Below are 16,163 nucleotides of genomic sequence, written 5' to 3'. Positions count from 1 at the left end.
TGGTGCTTTCGCCTGCATTCTTTACATAATTTCCCTGCATTTCTCGCATTCGCGACATGCGCATTGCCGTCCACCGCCCCATCCAAGGTCGAACGAAAATAATGCAAAACCAAGAAACCCAAGAGTCAACAAGTGTTTCGGCAACCGGTGCTCGAAGAATGCCAGGGAATACTGTGATCCAAGGAAGTCTTGTAACAAATTCGACAGCCACAATTTAACATCAGTAGTACTTATCTGAATTTTCGGATAAGGTTTATTGTAATCTTATGTACCTAAAAATTCGGATCATAAATTAATTACTTACCGACATATAAAAATACACTTTTTAAAAGTGCTTGGTAGATTATTACAAGCCTTAATGAATATTTATTTAATGAAGAAAAATCCATTTAACCAATCTATCTAAGAAATTCTTATTTTACATTTTCCTGCAAAATTTATAATTCTATTTAACTCTGTTGCATATCTTACATTTTTATATCAAAATTTAAATTTTCCCTTTCTTTTATTTTGTTCTGTTTTAATTTAGATGTAATTTAAATATATATTTTTCTTTTTAGAGAGTGCAATGTGGTCGCCGCTGGTCGTTTTAGCCTTCCTGACCCTGGCCTTCAGCCAACCGGATGAGTTGGTGGAGGCCGCTGGTCCGTTGAAGGTACTGGGCCTCTTCCCCCATCCCGGGGTCAGCCACTTCCACTTCTTCCACCCCATCATGCGGGGCCTGGCCGAGGTGGGACATGACGTCAGTGTGGTTTCCCATTTCCCGGACAAGCATCCGGTCGCCCGCTACAAGGATTTCCCCCTAACCGGGATAGACAAGCTCACGAACAGTGTGGATCTGAAGGTAAGCAGAGTGGATCCCCCTTTAGGTGGGTGGTTCAGAAATCGAACTATTGTAAAAACTTAAATTACCTATGAATTTTATTTTCTTATTACCTATTGTATTAACACAGCAGTCGTAAATCAGAGTAATATACATATATACACTGTTAAAGTGTACATTAAACAAACATTTGTTTTACGACTTTTAATATTATTATTATTGATTACCTTCACTATAATAACTTTACTCTATTACATTTTTAATTTATATCTGTAGATGTTTGAGAAGCGGACATTCTATAACCACTTTGTGGAGTTTTTCCTGCTGCACGAGTGGGGCAAACAGGCCTGCAATTTGACCCTCCGTTCGGAGGCACTGCAGCAGATCCTCAAGGTTCGCCAGAGATTTGATGTCATTATTATGGAGCAGTTCAATACGGACTGTATGATGGGCGTGGCTCACCAGCTCAAGGCGCCGGTGATTGCCTTAAGCAGCTGTGTGATGATGCCCTGGCACTACGAGAGAATGGGAGCTCCTTTGATACCCTCCCATGTGCCAGCACTTTTCATGGCCCAGTCGCAGGACATGGACTTTGGCGGTCGTCTGGCCAATTGGTTTAGCACCCATGCCTTGAACTGGATGTACAAGTGAGTGAAGTCTTTAATTATGTTCTCAAGGGCTGAATATTTTAATTAATTGTTTTTTTTTTTTTAATTCCGACAGATTGCTATCTATACCCGCTGCCGATGCACTGGTGCAATACAAATTTGGCCACGACACTCCTTCGGTGGGAGAGCTGGTGAAGAACACATCCGTGTTCTTTGTCAACCAGCACTATTCGCTGTCGGGACCCAAGCCAATGCCCCCCAATGTCATCGAGTTGGGTGGCATACACATCCAGAAATCGAAACCTCTGCCTGCTGATCTTCAGCGCATTTTGGACAACGCGGAGGAAGGAGTGATCCTGATCAGCTGGGGCTCCATGATCCGTGCCAATTCCCTCTCGGCCGCCAAAAGGGATGGCATTGTACGGGCTGTGGCTCGATTGAAGCAGAAGGTGATCTGGAAATGGGAGAACGACACGCTGCCAAATCAGCCACCCAATATGCACATAATGAAGTGGCTGCCGCAACGTGATATCCTCTGTCATCCGAATGTAAAGGTCTTCATGTCCCATGGTGGTCTAATGGGCACCTCGGAGGCAGCCTATTGTGGAGTTCCAGTGGTGGCCACGCCCATGTATGGCGATCAGTTCGTTAATACAGCCGCCTTAGTGCAACGCGGCATGGGAACCATCCTGAATTTCGAGGACATTGGAGAGAACACAGTGATGAGGGCCTTGAAAAAGGCATTGGACAAGAAGTGAGTAGCCCATTTTAAAGTTGTATTACCTAATCTTACCCTAATCTTACCGCAATCTTACCCTTATCTTTCTCCACCCTTCAGGTACTACGATGCCGCCAAGGTCGTCTCCCACTCGTTCAACCACCGCCCACAGCAGGCCCTGCAATCCGCTATTTGGTGGGTGGAGCACGTGGCTCACACGGGCGGAGCTCCGCTCCTGAAACCCAGTGCCGTTCAGATGTCCCGGTTCGTCTACTACTCCCTGGACTGCTATGCCGTGTTGGCCCTTATCCTGGCCAGCATTGTTGCCAGCTGGGTGTGGCTCCTGCGACTCTGCTGCGGATCCAGTTCGGCTGGCAAAACCAAGAGGGATTAGCTGGGCTCATCCCGTCGCCGCTTCGTTTGTGGTGTATGTGATATTTTATATGTTCTGTGTAAGAGACTTTTAAATGTAAAGACGCCTCCTCTCAAGGACTTCAACTAGATGTAATTTTAGTGACGCCAAATTAAATATAATGTTTAATACAATTGGTAATTACCCGTTTATAATCAAACGTTTTTCCATTTCGGGAATAACTAAAATATTATTAGTGCACAAAAGACAATTTTTTCTGGTCAGACTTTAAAATAAAATCACAATAAGTTTATTTATTATTTTTGCATACTTTAGGGGATAGAATAATATTCTTTTTCAAAGGTTTTGCATAATTGAAATAAAAGTCATAAAATATATAAAAAAATTAGTTTTATCTTTTATAGCTTCCTATTTGACCAAAACATATACAGCGCATTATAATGTGCAATATTTTTTTTTTTTTCTCTTTTTTTCATTTACAAAAAAAAAGTAAGAAGCGATATCGAAATAAAAAATTTGCTGAAAAGAAAAGATATTAATACTTTAATAAACTCAAACATCATAAGCTTCTAGTGTGTCTCCACTCTTTTAAGTATATGCATTCTAAGAGTGTTATTTTTAAATTCAACATGAGTGCTTCTCTTAAGCTAGCTAGAAAATTAGTTTATTTTATGTAAGTACGAATATATATAAATATATGCATGTTGTCGCCGGCTACTTGAGCTCTTACCGTACTCGTCCGTGTCAGTTGATGCTCATCTTTCGACCGATCCGGATCTCTCATCTCGGGAAAGACAAACGCCGGTGATAATTTTTTTTTTGTTTTGCTAATTACACATAAAAAAGACAAATTACACATTTTCATAAGTTAAATATAGAAGTGCATGCCACACAAACAAGCGTACCAAAGTAAAAATTCCTATAATAAAAATCAATTTCATAAAAGCATGTCAAGCTGACTTGACTTGAACTTGACCCATCCGCCTCGTTTTGCAGCAATATGTGTGTTGGGAAGGGTTTCTGCCTGCTGGCACTACTTTCTCTGGTGGTTTCCAGCGATTCCCTGCGTATCCTGGGCCTGTTTCCGCATCCAGCCATGAGCCACTTTAAGTTCTTTCACCCGATTATGCGTGGACTAGCCGAAGCTGGTCACAGTGTGGACGTCATCAGCCCATTCGAGGACAAGGATCCGCCAAAAGGCTATAAGGATTATCTACTGCCGCCCTCCACACTGACGGACACTATTCATTTGGAGGTGAGTTTTGGAGGTGATGGAGAAAATATTGCTAAATATTATTATTATTAAATAGTGCAAGTTCTAAACAAAAAAGGAAGCAAATATTTATAGTTTTATATCATCAGATTTAAGTCAAAATAACCATTTAACGAAGTATAAAAATATATTATTAAAAAAAAACACTTTTTGAGTCTTTTAAACAGGTCTTCGAGCGCCCTTTCCAATACCTATTTCACTACATCGAGTACTTCATCCTGTACAACATGGGCAAGGAGGACTGTAACACCACCCTACACAGCGCAGCCCTATCTGAGATCCTGAAGAATCCACCTGGTTACTACGATGTCATCCTGCAGGAGCAATTCAATACCGACTGTGCGATGGGCGTGGCCCATGTGCTCCAAGCACCGGTTATTGGCATGAGCAGTTGTGCCCTGATGCCCTGGCACTACGAGCGATTGGGTGCTCCACTGATCCCGTCCTACATCTCAGCTCTGTTCCAGGGACAATCGCAGGAGATGTCCTTGGCGGGTAGACTCGGTAACTGGATTACCGTGCACTCGCTCAATTTGCTGTACAAGTAAGTATTTTTTTATATAAATATTTAAGTGTTAAATGCAACTTAGTTAATTATACCAAATAAATTCCTTACCTTCTCTAGAATCTTTACAGTTCCCGCTGCCGATGCCTTGATCCGCCAGAGATTCGGTCCCGGCTTGCCCTCCACTGAAGATATGGTCAGGAATACCTCATTGATGCTGGTCAATCAGCATTTCTCGCTGAGTGGTCCAAAACCACTGCCACCAAATGTCATAGAAGTCGGAGGTGTGCACATTAGGCCACCTGAACCTCTACCCTCAGATCTGCAGCAAATACTGGATAATGCCTCCCAAGGAGTCATTCTCATTAGCTGGGGCTCTCAGCTTAAGATGAGTTCCCTTCCCGCTGCCCGAAGAGATGGCATAGTTCGTGCCCTGGGGAGATTGGAGCAGCAGGTGATCTGGAAGTATGAAAACGACTCACTACCAAATAAGCCTGCAAATCTGCATATCAGGAAGTGGCTTCCTCAGCGTGACATCCTCGCCCATCCGAATCTAAGGGTATTTATGTCCCACGGTGGATTGATGGGCACCACGGAGGCGGTGTCCAGTGCAGTGCCCATTGTGGGTGTGCCCATTTACGGCGATCAGTCGCTCAACATTGCCGCATTGGTTCACCGAGGAATGGCTCTGCAGCTGGAGTTCAAGAAACTTGATGAGAATACGGTCTTTGAAGCGCTGACCAAGGCACTGGATCCCTCTTTTAAGGAAAGAGCTAAGGAGGTGGCCTCGGCCTACAACAATCGCATCCAGGATCCTTTGGAGACGGCCATCTGGTGGGTGGAACATGTGGCGGAGACGAAGGGAGCTCCTCTGACCCAACCAAGTGCAGTACATCTCTCCCGTTTCGTATACTACTCCTTGGATGTGTACTTGGTGGTGGTCCTAATCCTCCTGCTGCCTGTGTTCATCCTAGTCGGATTAATCCGACTTTGTAGGAGAGGAAAGCCTAAATCTACTCCAAAGCTGAAACGAAAATAAAACTAGTTTAGATTAACTTTTAGATTAAGATTAACTGCTCTGCTCTGGAATGTGTAGATTATTTTCAATGTTGAATCAGATCAGATTAAATAATTTAAAGCATTAACAGTGACACGAAATTGAGTATTAGGAAAATATAATGTCAAACTTCTTTGTGTTTTAAAAACCAGAAAAGATCGGTTACTGAAACCCTTAATTTATCTTATTAAAAATCAAACAAGACCGCTTAAAAACATTATTTTTTTAATAAAAATATATACAAAAATTCAGTTCCCACCCTTTACAACTTTGCCTTGGAGGCACCCGGGAAGCCCAGGCGGTAGAGAGCCACCACCACAGCTCCTCCCAATCCCAGATTGTGCTGCAGGGCCAACTGGGCATTGGGCACCTGGCGTTTCTCGGCCAGACCACGCAGCTGCCAGCAGAGCTCAGCACACTGGGCAAGACCAGTGGCTCCCAGAGGATGACCCTTGGAGATCAGACCGCCACTGGGGTTCACCACGAACTTGCCGCCGTAGGTGTTGTCGCCGGCATCGATGAACTCGCCGGCCTTGCCCTCTCCGCATAGTCCAAGTGCCTCATAGGTCACCAGCTCGTTGGCCGAGAAGCAATCGTGCAACTCCACCACCTGCACATCCTGGGGTTTGTAGCCACTCTTGGCAAACAAGCGCTGGGTGGCCAGGCGGGTCATGTCCGTGCCAGCAATCTTCATCAGGCTCTTGTCGGCGAAAGTGGAGGCCGGATCGCTGGCCATCTCCATGCCCACGATCTCGACGGCCTGCTTCTCCAATCCATGACGACGGACGAATGCCTCGGAGGCCAGGATGGCGGCTCCGGATCCATCGGAGGTGGGACAGCACTGCAGCTTGGTCAGCACTCCCTCCACAACCTGGGGCGACTTCATAATCTGCTCCAGAGTGTACTCATCGCGGAACTGCGAGTAGCTAAAAGCAATAAATGAGAACAGATAAAAACAAAGCATGTGCGGATCAGCTGCTTACAGCCTTTAAAGAGTATGATGGTCTATAGCTTGGTCTACTTATTTCCCTGCTGCCAGCGATAAGATAAGCGATCGAGTGAGGTGAACTTTCGACCGTACTTACGGATTGTTAACCGAGTGCTTGTGGTTCTTCCAGGCGATCTTGCCAAAGTGCTCGGGCTTGGTGCCATATTTCTGCATGTGCTCCTTGCCAGCATTGCCGAAGATCTGGGCAGCCATGGGACCAGCTCCGATCTCTGTCAGCTCACTCATCTCGGTGATGTGTCGCTCCATGGGATTAGCGCGGTCGAAATACTATTGAGATGGAAAAACTGAGTTAGTTAGGAGTTACTTAAGGGCCTTATTGGCATACCTTTGAGGACAGGGATCCACGCTCCATCTTCTCGAATCCCAGGGCAAGGACGCAGTCGGCGTTTCCACTCTCGACAATCTGCTTGCCCAGATACAGAGCACTGGATCCCGTGGAGCAGTTGTTGTTCACGTTGTACACCGGAATGCCGGTCATTCCCACGTCGTAAATGGCCCGCTGTCCGCAGGTGGAGTCTCCATAGACGTAGCCAGCCACCGCCTGCTGCACTTCCTCGAACTTGATGCCCGCATCCTGGAGAGCTTTCGTAATGGCCTCCTTGGCGAAGTCCGGATAGCAAACATCCGCTCGGCGACCGGGTTTCTCGAACTGCCGGAATAGATAGAAAATAGAACAACAGATGGATGATTAAGTCCAAGGCGGCACAAAGGTCAATCTTCTGCAGGCGAACCTTGGTCATGCCCACTCCGATAACGTAAACTCTGGTCTTGGTCATTTTTCGGCTGTTTGTTTCTGCGTGATTGCGGATCGAACTTTCTATATCGACTGAGGTGGATCAACAGGTTGCCGGTTTATATACGAAGCGATATGATAACAACAGATCTGACGGCTTAGCTAGTTTTTCGTCAAATAACATTTTTGGCTAGTTTTATGTTATTTAATAACAATACAAAGTGAACTTATTAAAATGAAATATAAATTGAAGTATAAAAAAAATATAATATAATTAAATTTAATATTAATTAAAGCTATAAATTTGGAATTTATATAAGTCGTTAAAAAAAATCAGCACTGATAGCAGGGCTGCATGCTATGGTATTTTGTTTTCCAGGGCTGCCGTATTTTTTTAAAAGACGCGCCCCCCGTTTGAGAACCCGTTATCGGGTTATTACTAATTAATGGTAGTCTGGTCTCACTACGCACAGCTTGTAGCCCCGACTAAAATTTAATTAATCGCTCTTAAGCACTAGTTGCGGTATTACCTGTTTTATTTACGATTTATATATCTACAAAATGACGAAGAATCGCGTTTATGTTGTCGGTGTGGGCATGACCAAGGTATGTATCCCAAAGACCCCGAGAATAATTAGCAACAATGGAGGAAAAAAACATAAAAACCAAAACAAAGACTTTAAAGAGCAGCTTTGCGAATTCGCAAGTAACTTCAATATTGAGCAATATTTAACAATTAACGGACTTTGAACTGGGTGCACTTCGCTCGCTAATCTGCTCTCGAATGTTTGTGGCAACACATCATTATCATTATTATAATTGTGGCTATCAGTATCGCGCCTTTGGCCCCCTGAAGTGGCGCGATTACAATTGTATTTATAATCTGCATTTTTGGTTGCCAATGCTAATCTCTGATAATCTACCATTAAAAACCCTTTCCTGCAGTTCGAGAAGCCCGGACGCCGTGCTGACGTGTGTTATCCGGACTTCGCCAAGGAGGCCATTACGAAAGCTCTCCAGGATGCGGGCATCAAGTTCGAGGAAGTGCAGCAGGCGGTGGCTGGCTACGTCTATGGAGACTCCACCTGCGGGCAGCGGGCCATCTACGAGGTGGGAATGACCGGCATTCCAGTGTACAACGTGAACAACAACTGTTCCACGGGATCCAGTGCTCTGTATCTGGGCAAGCAGATTGTCGAGAGTGGAAACGCCGACTGCGTCCTTGCCCTGGGATTCGAGAAGATGGAGCGTGGATCCCTGTCCTCAAAGGTATATCAATAAGGTCCTTAAGTAACCCCTAACTAACTCAGTTTTTCCATTTCAATAGTATTTCGACCGCGCCAATCCCATGGAGCGACACATCACCGAGATGAGTGAGCTGACAGAGATCGGAGCTGGTCCCATGGCTGCCCAGATCTTCGGCAATGCTGGCAAGGAGCACATGCAGAAATATGGCACCAAGCCCGAGCACTTCGGCAAGATCGCCTGGAAGAACCACAAGCACTCGGTTAACAATCCGTAAGGCTTAACTATAATCATTGCAGTAATGGCTTATCTAATCTGGCCTATTTGCCTCCGCTTAGCTACTCGCAGTTCCGCGATGAGTACACCCTGGAGCAGATTATGAAGTCGCCCCAGGTTGTGGAGGGAGTGCTGACCAAGCTGCAGTGCTGTCCCACCTCCGATGGATCCGGAGCCGCCATCCTGGCCTCCGAGGCATTCGTCCGTCGTCATGGATTGGAGAAGCAGGCCGTCGAGATCGTGGGCATGGAGATGGCCAGCGATCCGGCCTCCACTTTCGCCGACAAGAGCCTGATGAAGATTGCTGGCACGGACATGACCCGCCTGGCCACCCAGCGTTTGTTTGCCAAGAGTGGCTACAAACCCCAGGATGTGCAGGTGGTGGAGTTGCACGATTGCTTCTCGGCCAACGAGCTGGTGACCTATGAGGCACTTGGACTGTGCGGAGAGGGCAAGGCCGGCGAGTTCATCGATGCCGGAGACAACACCTACGGCGGCAAGTTCGTGGTGAACCCCAGTGGCGGTCTGATCTCCAAGGGTCATCCTCTGGGAGCCACTGGTCTTGCCCAGTGTGCTGAGCTCTGCTGGCAGCTGCGTGGTCTGGCCGAGAAACGCCAGGTGCCCAATGCCCAGTTGGCCCTGCAGCACAATCTGGGATTGGGAGGAGCTGTGGTTGTGGCTCTCTACCGCCTGGGCTTCCCTGCTGCCAACAACATCGTGCGCAATTTGACCGCCGCCGGCAAGGCTGCGACTAGCGAGGAAGGCTTCAAGGTTGCTCCCTTACTGAAAATTCTGGAGCAGGCAATGCAGGAGGACAAGGACAATCTGATCGAGAAGGTTCGCGCCATTTACGGTTTCAAGGTTAACAACGGACCCAATGGCCAGACCGGATTCTGGGTCATCGATGCCAAACAGGGCAAGGGAAAGATCGTCTTCAATGGAACACGTAAGTTCCCATTACAGCTATAATAAGTTGAAAACGTAGTTATTGATGATCTTTTCTTATACAGAAAAATGTGATGTTACCTTCATCATCAGCGACGAGGATGTCTTCGAGCTGCTGACAGGAAAGTTGCCGCCGCAAAAGGCCTTCTTCCAGGGCAAGATCAAGATCCAGGGTAACATGGGCTTTGCCATGAAGCTGATGGACCTGCAGCGTTCCGCTCAGGGAAGAATCGCGGAGCTCCGCTCCAAGCTATAAGCCACGCGGTGTATCTTAGCTTTGTATTCCCTGTTGCAATATCTTGGTGGCTTTGGATCTGTTAAACCTAGTTTTTATGACTGTATCCAGCAAACGCGTTTTGTACGAGTTTTGTATTATATCTAGAGATTAAAATGTTATATTTGTAATCCAAAAAGAGGTACTTCCTGTGGGGCTTTTCATATTGGGATGGTAAAGTTCCGTTATTCAAAACAACTTTATTTATTTTTGTACGATCCGAATCTTTATTGTTTCTTCAACGTGTAAGCTGGCTTAAATCTACAGTTATATATGGTGTATATATATATTGTAATTATCAATGTGTGTATTGTTCTACGCACTTTCAAAACACTTTTCAAAAAAGTTGTTGAGAAGGAAATCAAACTGGGACCTTTGCCAAGCCTTATGGCTTTTCATTTATACTTTTAACGAGTACGAGTGTCTCTGGCCAATAAGGTGCGTGCCATTAAAAAATACACACTATAACAGTTAAATGTACCTGCCTGCATTTAAAAAACGTTTAATTGTTGTATCTAAAAAGTGCCTGCTGTGTGGTTGGTGGTGTAAATAAATTAAAAAACTACATCTCTATCAAGTGTCTCGCAGTTAGAGCTTACAAATCTACGTTTCGTTATCAAATATAGGGGTGTTTGTATGTGAGGTGTAGGACTACATATAAGCTTTTGGCTATATACAAAGGAAGATCTCTCGTCACTGAAGGAGATTACACTCACTGCTTCAAAACTACTGTGGCTTAAAAAAGCTATAATATATAACAATAACTTACTATTTTCATAAATCTTGTATATTTACTCTTATACAATATATTAAGACTGAAATAGCAAATATTTCCGTATCTGTAAAAAAAAAAAAATCTGAAATTTTTTTGCCACGACAGTTTTGCAGTAAGTGAGCGATACATTTACGTATAAAAATCTCGTTAAGCGCTTAGAGATCTGAAAACGATTTAGCTCCTCGAAATCCGTTATACGGCATCTCGAATGGCTTCTCAACTTACAAAATATATAGTTTCACATAAAGTCCAAAAAGGAGCCTCTTCTTTCGCTCTCCTTCCACTCCCCCTTCCAATTTCAGAAGCTATTGTTGGAGTTGGCGTAAGAGGAGAGCGAACTATTCGTTGTTGCCGAGGATGTCGATGATGAGGAGTTACTATTGGAGCCACTCCCCGCTGGCTTGTCCATGCTGGCCATGATGGATCCCAAGAGGTCCACAGGTCTCTTGTTTGCCCCTTTTGCCACGGAGACTCTGTTTCCTCCGGTGGCGCCTGCGATGATGATCTTGTGGGAGGGCAAACTAATGGTTTTGTAGGTGGGTTTTAGCGGGGATGCTGTGGCAGCTATGGGCATTGTGGTGCCGCTGCTGTTGGTGCTCGGTGGCGGCGGTGGTGGCGGTGGTGCAGTTGCCCGCGAAGGCGGTAATGGCGGCAAGGGTGGCAAAACCACTGACATTCTGGTGATGGGAGTCAAAGAGGCTGGGAGAACCACCTTTACAATTTGAGCTGGTGGCGGAGGAGGTGGAGCAGCTACAATTGGTAGCGGTAGTTGATGGAGTACAGACAGCGGTATGGGAGCGGGAGCCGGACTGGATGGTAAAGGAGCAGTAGTTAGTTGTGTGGGAATAGCAGTTAGTGGTGCAGGCGCAACAACGGGGGCTGCTTCCTGGGGAATCGGTATATCCATTTCCACAATCTCCTCCGCACACACTTCAGTTACCTCTTCCTCGTGATCAACGACCAATTGAGGAGTGCTCTCCACAATGAGCTCGTTGCCCACATCCACTTCCTCAAGAGGATCTGGTGGTGGCGGTGGAGGTGGTGCTACTGCTGCTGTTGATTGTGCTAGACTGGAGGTACTGATATCACTTTTGCTATCGGACACGATCTTCACTTGGATCTTGATCTCGGGCTCCTTTTGGTTAAGGCGATGGATGAACGGCGTCTGAGGCACTAGTGGCGGTGGCAGTCCTGACAGGAAGGATGGGGCAGCAGCTACAGGCAGAGCTGGAACAGGTGGTGCCGAAGCGGATATAGGTGTGGGTGCAGGTTTGAGTACAGCAGCTGTAGGAGTAGCTGTAGAAACAGCTGCAGGAGCGGGAGGATTGGTAACTGCGTCATTGCCTAAGCGGGGAATTTTGGCAGGTGAAGGCTCACTTATCGAGCAGGTTTTGGCTGGCGTAGTATGCTTTTTGGGCGTTGATTCGCTCCTTCGTTCCTTGTCCTTCTCCTTTTCCTTGTCTTTTTCCCTTTCTTTATCCCTAGACTTTTCCTTCTCCTTATCCTTCTTGGGCTTCTCCTTCTCTTGCGTCCCGACAACCGCCGCTTTGGTCAACTTAAATTTGTGCTCCAGAACCATTTTCCTCATATCTATTTTGGAGTCATCCTTGCTTGCCTTCTTTTTGGGCGTACTAGCCCCACTGGCGCTGCTATGACTGCTACTGTTACTGCTGCTGTTGCTTTCCTGGTTCTGACTTGGCGAGGAACTTCCTGCGGATGGCTGTTCGTCCATGCTGCTCTCGCTGGAACGCCGCTCTTTGCCATCGAGGTCAACAAGTTTTTTCTTTGCTCTGCCATCGTGCGCCCGCTTGGAGGGCGTCTTTTTGCCACATTCGTCGTGGCTAATCGGATTGGGCAGGATCGTTTGCTTCTCCTTGTAGTGTGGTGTTTCGGCCAGCACAGGGTTATTCTTCTCGTTGATCACCTCCTGTCCGGGATAATACTGTCGCAGGCGCAGGTGCCAAGCTGTAAAATACATAATATTATTTTAATATTCTAAAAAGCCTATAACTACAAGTCTTGCGTCACTTACCTACACTCGTCACCGCCGTGACAGTGCGAAACTGGTGGATTATGTTGCGGGGTAGAAAGTATATGTCATTATCGCACAGCTGGATGCGGGCATAGCGGACGCCCTCGCGGCGTAGCTGATTCAGCTTGGCGTCCTCGATCCACTGCACGCACTGCGAGATCGGGGGCTCGTGCAGGTCCAGCTGCAGCATTTCCACCATTGTGTTGAAGTCCTGGGCGGCAAAAGCGACCACGTCTTTGGTGATGCGGTTCTGCGAGTAAGTCTGGCCACAGTGCACGGCCTTAAGAATGCCTGGGGAACGGGAAATATCAAGGAAACGATAGTTAGTTGATTTCAGAGAAGCCCATTAATCAGGATAAGCTCACCAACTGCAGCAGTGGTGATGCGCTCGTGGCCGTGGCCTACATGATCAGCATGCGCCTTGGTCCGATCTTCGATCATCGTTTCGCGGGCCTCCGACAGTCGGGGAAGATATTGTAGATTTCTCAGTTCATTGATACGAGTTCTAAGTGGATTAAAGATGGTTTTGTTAGTAAAGCGTTAGATAATAATCAACCGTATGATAGCCACCTTTGCCTTTTGAGCGGGGTCTTGCTATTCAGCTCTGCTGTTGGTACCAACTGTTCGCCAGCCCGTATCCAGAGGATGGGACCATCGTTCGATTGACGAGGATCCGTTTGAAGTATGGAATTACAAGCCCAAGGCATGGTCTATGAAAGAAAAACTTGAGTTAGACAAGCACCTTCAATTAATTATTGATTTATAATACCTTTCGCAGAAATGGATTCATTTCAATACGTCCCAAAAGATCAGGAAAATAGCCGCCCACCTCTTCATGGACTTTGCCAACCAAACTGATCTGATGCAGGGGTCCATATCGAAATGTTCCTTGACAATAATTGCGTACCACCTAAGGAAGAATGGTTTTGTCAAAAATATATGCTTCATTAGTTGAACATGTATTTGCTCACCTGCTCATTGTATTGCGACATCGTGCAGGTCTCGATGTCCGAATTGCGACCAAGAACACCCGCCTTCACCGTGAGCGTTGAGTAGTTTTCGGCCATGTGCTCGAGCAGGTCGGGCAGATACCGCGCTGCATCGTGGACAATACCCATCACATGGTGGGCATAACCCTGTTCATCCTCGGCGAAGCAGACCTCAAAGAACTCGTCCACCAGCTCTTCCATTTCATCCGGTGACAAAGCATCGATTTCATGCTGATACAGGTGAACGATGGAGGCTCCTCCATTTGGGTACTGCTCCACCTGAAAGTAGCAGCCGTACTTAAGGTTCTCCAAGCCAGCTGGTGGTTTCCGATTTGGCTTTGGCGGCAGACTCTGAACTGTTTGCCACGGTCCAGCTGCAGGTGCATGTTGCAGACACTGAACGCCTACGCTGGTCCTCCGGATTTTGGAGCGCTTATAGCACGTGGAACAGACCCGGGATGAGGATGAAGAGGAGGAGGAGTGGCGGGAGGATGACGACGAGGAACTCTTGTGATGGTTGCTGGAGGATGAAGAGGACGATGACGACGTGTAGGGCTTTCGGTTGCTGCTGCTCTGACTGGAGGAATGATTGTTGGCGGAGGAGTTTGACCCGGAATTTGTTTTCGGTGCCGGCGAAGGCATAAGCTTAGAATTGGAGCTCTTGTCCCCGAAGTTTAGTTGTCTGGTGACCTCCTCTCGGGTTTTGTTTGCCGCCTCGCCATTTACTATTGGTTTGGCTGGCTCCACCGTCGATTCCTTTTTGATTTCCGCTTCAGTTTTGACAAGAATATTAAGTACTGGTGATGGTTCTGACTCCGCTCCTTTTTTAATTTCCATAGGTTCCTTTTTAATGCCCTCCTCTACTTTAATTTGCTGCTCTAGCGCAGCTGCCACGGCCTGTGGCAGAACCTGATCCGCCACAGGATCCTTCGACTTGGAGGAGCTGTTTTGACTGCTCCGGCTGCTGTCGGAACTCCGGCGACGATGCGAGTGGGAGGAGGAACTTGATGACGAGGAGGTTATCTGCAAATTTAAAAGGAAATTAGTTTTAAACGCATGTTTATTTTGTTAACATTGATGGACAGCTGCGCAAACTTTAAGCGACTGAAACGGTTTACTTAGCTCTATGCAAATGACTGCAGTCAGAGTATACAATAAACTTGATCTCGTCTCTTGTTACGTGTTTTCTTGTAAATGAAAACGCGGTTCTGGGAAGCTATTAGTATTATATATATAAAACAAACGATTTATCTAGCAAATAACAAAAGTTTTGTGACTTCTCAATGACGTAGTCCGTGTTTGTAGTTATTCTGACCGTTGCAGTTTGCTTTGTGGTGTTCTGGAACCGTTCGCATATCTCACCTTGTCCCGATCGCGCTCTCTCTCCCTTTCTCTGTCCCTATCGCTGCGATGATACTTCTTCTCCTTGCTGCGCGATGAGCTGGACTTGTAGTCGCTCTCCTTGGAGGTTTTGGAGCTGCTCTCCCGGTTCCTGTCGCGCTCTCGTTCCCGCTCTCGCTCTCTCTCCTTATCCCGATCCTTGGTGCTACTGTTGTTGTTGCTGCTGCTGCGTCGATTCTTATCGTCATCCCGTTCCTTATCTCTTTTCTTCTGCTTTTTGTGATTGCGCTCTTCTGTGGGTGGTGGGGTGTAAATCACATTAGTTGGCATTGGATTTGTTTTCTGCGAATTTCGCTTTACTTTACCTGTCTTCTCGTCTGTAGTTGTGGTTGTTATTGTTGTCTCTGCCAAGGCAGTTTTTGTTGTTTTTGCTACTGCCTCTGCAGTTGTTGTATTTGTTACTACTTCTACTACTGGTGCTTCTTCTTCTGCTGTTGGCTTTGTTATTGCTGTTGTTGTTGTGTTATTTGCATTCCCATCGCCTGACTGCATTTGTTGCTGTTGTATAGGTATTGTGTTGCTGTTTGTTGTAGGTTTTGTATTTGTTGTTGCTGCTGCTGCTACTGCTGCTTCTTCTGCGCTTGTAGTTGTTGAACTGACATTTCCGCGGGCATTTGCGTTGTTGTTTTCCACTACCGCCTCGCTGTTTATCCAGTTTCCTAGGGTTTCCCGCTGCTTGAGCTCTTCGCCCGATTCTTCCAGTGTAGTACCCTCCAGTTTTACTGCATTTTCCACCTGTTCCGGGGACTTCTTGGCCAAATCCTTACCGCCGTTGGCCAATTCTACGTTATTTTCGCCACCTCGAGTGTTCTCCATGTGTGTGTGTGGGTGTGTAGTGGCACACACACGCGCGTGTGTGCTGCCCTGCGCCTGTGTTGAATATCGATCAGTCGGCCGTCTACGTGACGCCTCTCAGCTATTCGTGCCTTTTATCTTACGCTCCGTTCGCAATTCACCCGCACTCTCCACCGCAGGGCTTTTCATTCGGCTGACAGAATTTCCGCAGCGGCGTTTTCAGCAATTCGCGAATTCAATTTTTTTTTTGTTCTAGAAGCCGTCGCGTTAGAGCTGGAACAAAACTCGATGTTTAAGCGATACTATCGATGTAGCCAACAACTTGGCATTAT

General features: G+C 46.5%; 5 protein-coding genes across 6 annotated transcripts; 3 read left to right on the top strand and 2 right to left on the bottom strand.

Annotated features, from left to right (window-relative positions):
- The first annotated feature begins 560 nt into the window (after positions 1-560).
- LOC108139038 (UDP-glycosyltransferase UGT5) lies at positions 561-2,716 on the top strand. Its single transcript, XM_017261651.2, has 4 exons — positions 561-844; positions 1,100-1,470; positions 1,547-2,185; positions 2,270-2,716. Exons 1-4 carry the CDS (start codon positions 569-571, stop codon positions 2,541-2,543), a joined length of 1,560 nt encoding a protein of 519 aa, XP_017117140.1. The 5' UTR covers positions 561-568; the 3' UTR covers positions 2,544-2,716.
- Positions 2,717-2,833: 117 nt separating this feature from the next.
- On the top strand, positions 2,834-5,689 carry LOC108138974 (UDP-glycosyltransferase UGT5). Its single transcript, XM_017261558.2, has 4 exons — positions 2,834-3,326; positions 3,519-3,777; positions 3,963-4,339; positions 4,421-5,689. The coding sequence occupies exons 1-4, from the start codon at positions 3,220-3,222 to the stop codon at positions 5,337-5,339; spliced, it is 1,662 nt and encodes a 553-aa protein (XP_017117047.1). The 5' UTR covers positions 2,834-3,219; the 3' UTR covers positions 5,340-5,689.
- LOC108138975 (sterol carrier protein 2) lies at positions 5,566-7,229 on the bottom strand. Its single transcript, XM_017261559.1, has 4 exons — positions 7,098-7,229; positions 6,692-7,015; positions 6,443-6,633; positions 5,566-6,283 (listed from the first exon to the last, which is right to left on the bottom strand). The coding sequence occupies exons 1-4, from the start codon at positions 7,140-7,142 to the stop codon at positions 5,620-5,622; spliced, it is 1,224 nt and encodes a 407-aa protein (XP_017117048.1). The 5' UTR covers positions 7,143-7,229; the 3' UTR covers positions 5,566-5,619.
- A 329-nt stretch (positions 7,230-7,558) lies between these two features.
- Positions 7,559-9,970, top strand: LOC108138878 (sterol carrier protein 2). The gene is made up of 5 exons (XM_017261408.2): positions 7,559-7,705; positions 8,045-8,368; positions 8,427-8,617; positions 8,683-9,566; positions 9,631-9,970. Exons 1-5 carry the CDS (start codon positions 7,661-7,663, stop codon positions 9,819-9,821), a joined length of 1,635 nt encoding a protein of 544 aa, XP_017116897.1. The 5' UTR covers positions 7,559-7,660; the 3' UTR covers positions 9,822-9,970.
- Positions 9,971-10,042: 72 nt separating this feature from the next.
- LOC108138877 lies at positions 10,043-16,120 on the bottom strand. Of its 2 annotated transcripts, XM_017261407.2 has the most exons (8): positions 15,342-16,120; positions 14,998-15,269; positions 13,618-14,658; positions 13,416-13,556; positions 13,217-13,356; positions 13,012-13,151; positions 12,647-12,937; positions 10,043-12,579 (listed from the first exon to the last, which is right to left on the bottom strand). In XM_017261407.2, the coding sequence occupies exons 1-8, from the start codon at positions 15,850-15,852 to the stop codon at positions 10,913-10,915; spliced, it is 4,203 nt and encodes a 1,400-aa protein (XP_017116896.1). In that variant the 5' UTR covers positions 15,853-16,120; the 3' UTR covers positions 10,043-10,912. The 2 variants fall into 2 exon arrangements, with proteins under 2 accessions (XP_017116896.1, XP_017116895.1); XM_017261406.2 differs by having other exon boundaries at positions 14,998-16,120.
- Positions 16,121-16,163: the final 43 nt, after the last annotated feature.

Source organism: Drosophila elegans, unplaced genomic scaffold (assembly GCF_018152505.1).
Source record: "Drosophila elegans isolate 14027-0461.03 unplaced genomic scaffold, ASM1815250v1 contig_814, whole genome shotgun sequence".
In the NCBI taxonomy this organism is placed as follows: Eukaryota; Metazoa; Arthropoda; class Insecta; order Diptera; family Drosophilidae; genus Drosophila; species Drosophila elegans.
Note: the sequence above shows the minus strand (reverse complement) of the source record. Positions and strands in the feature narration are given on the sequence as shown.

Coding starts and splice junctions, on each gene's coding strand:
- LOC108138878 (XM_017261408.2), top strand. CDS start 7,661: ATGACGAAGAATCGCGTTTATGTTGTCGGTGTGGGCATGACCAAG. Junction 7,706..8,044: donor TCGGTGTGGGCATGACCAAG/GTATGTATCCCA, acceptor CCTTTCCTGCAG/TTCGAGAAGCCCGGACGCCG. Junction 8,369..8,426: donor GTGGATCCCTGTCCTCAAAG/GTATATCAATAA, acceptor CCATTTCAATAG/TATTTCGACCGCGCCAATCC.
- LOC108138877 (XM_017261406.2), bottom strand. CDS start 15,852: ATGGAGAACACTCGAGGTGGCGAAAATAACGTAGAATTGGCCAACGGC. Junction 12,938..13,011: donor CATCACCACTGCTGCAGTTG/GTGAGCTTATCC, acceptor CCCGTTCCCCAG/GCATTCTTAAGGCCGTGCAC. Junction 12,580..12,646: donor CACGGCGGTGACGAGTGTAG/GTAAGTGACGCA, acceptor TGTATTTTACAG/CTTGGCACCTGCGCCTGCGA.
- LOC108138974 (XM_017261558.2), top strand. CDS start 3,220: ATGCATGTTGTCGCCGGCTACTTGAGCTCTTACCGTACTCGTCCGTGT. Junction 3,327..3,518: donor CTCGGGAAAGACAAACGCCG/GTGATAATTTTT, acceptor CTCGTTTTGCAG/CAATATGTGTGTTGGGAAGG. Junction 4,340..4,420: donor TCGCTCAATTTGCTGTACAA/GTAAGTATTTTT, acceptor TACCTTCTCTAG/AATCTTTACAGTTCCCGCTG.
- LOC108138975 (XM_017261559.1), bottom strand. CDS start 7,142: ATGACCAAGACCAGAGTTTACGTTATCGGAGTGGGCATGACCAAG. Junction 7,016..7,097: donor TCGGAGTGGGCATGACCAAG/GTTCGCCTGCAG, acceptor CTATTCCGGCAG/TTCGAGAAACCCGGTCGCCG. Junction 6,634..6,691: donor GTGGATCCCTGTCCTCAAAG/GTATGCCAATAA, acceptor CCATCTCAATAG/TATTTCGACCGCGCTAATCC.
- LOC108139038 (XM_017261651.2), top strand. CDS start 569: ATGTGGTCGCCGCTGGTCGTTTTAGCCTTCCTGACCCTGGCCTTCAGC. Junction 845..1,099: donor CGAACAGTGTGGATCTGAAG/GTAAGCAGAGTG, acceptor TTATATCTGTAG/ATGTTTGAGAAGCGGACATT. Junction 1,471..1,546: donor GCCTTGAACTGGATGTACAA/GTGAGTGAAGTC, acceptor TAATTCCGACAG/ATTGCTATCTATACCCGCTG.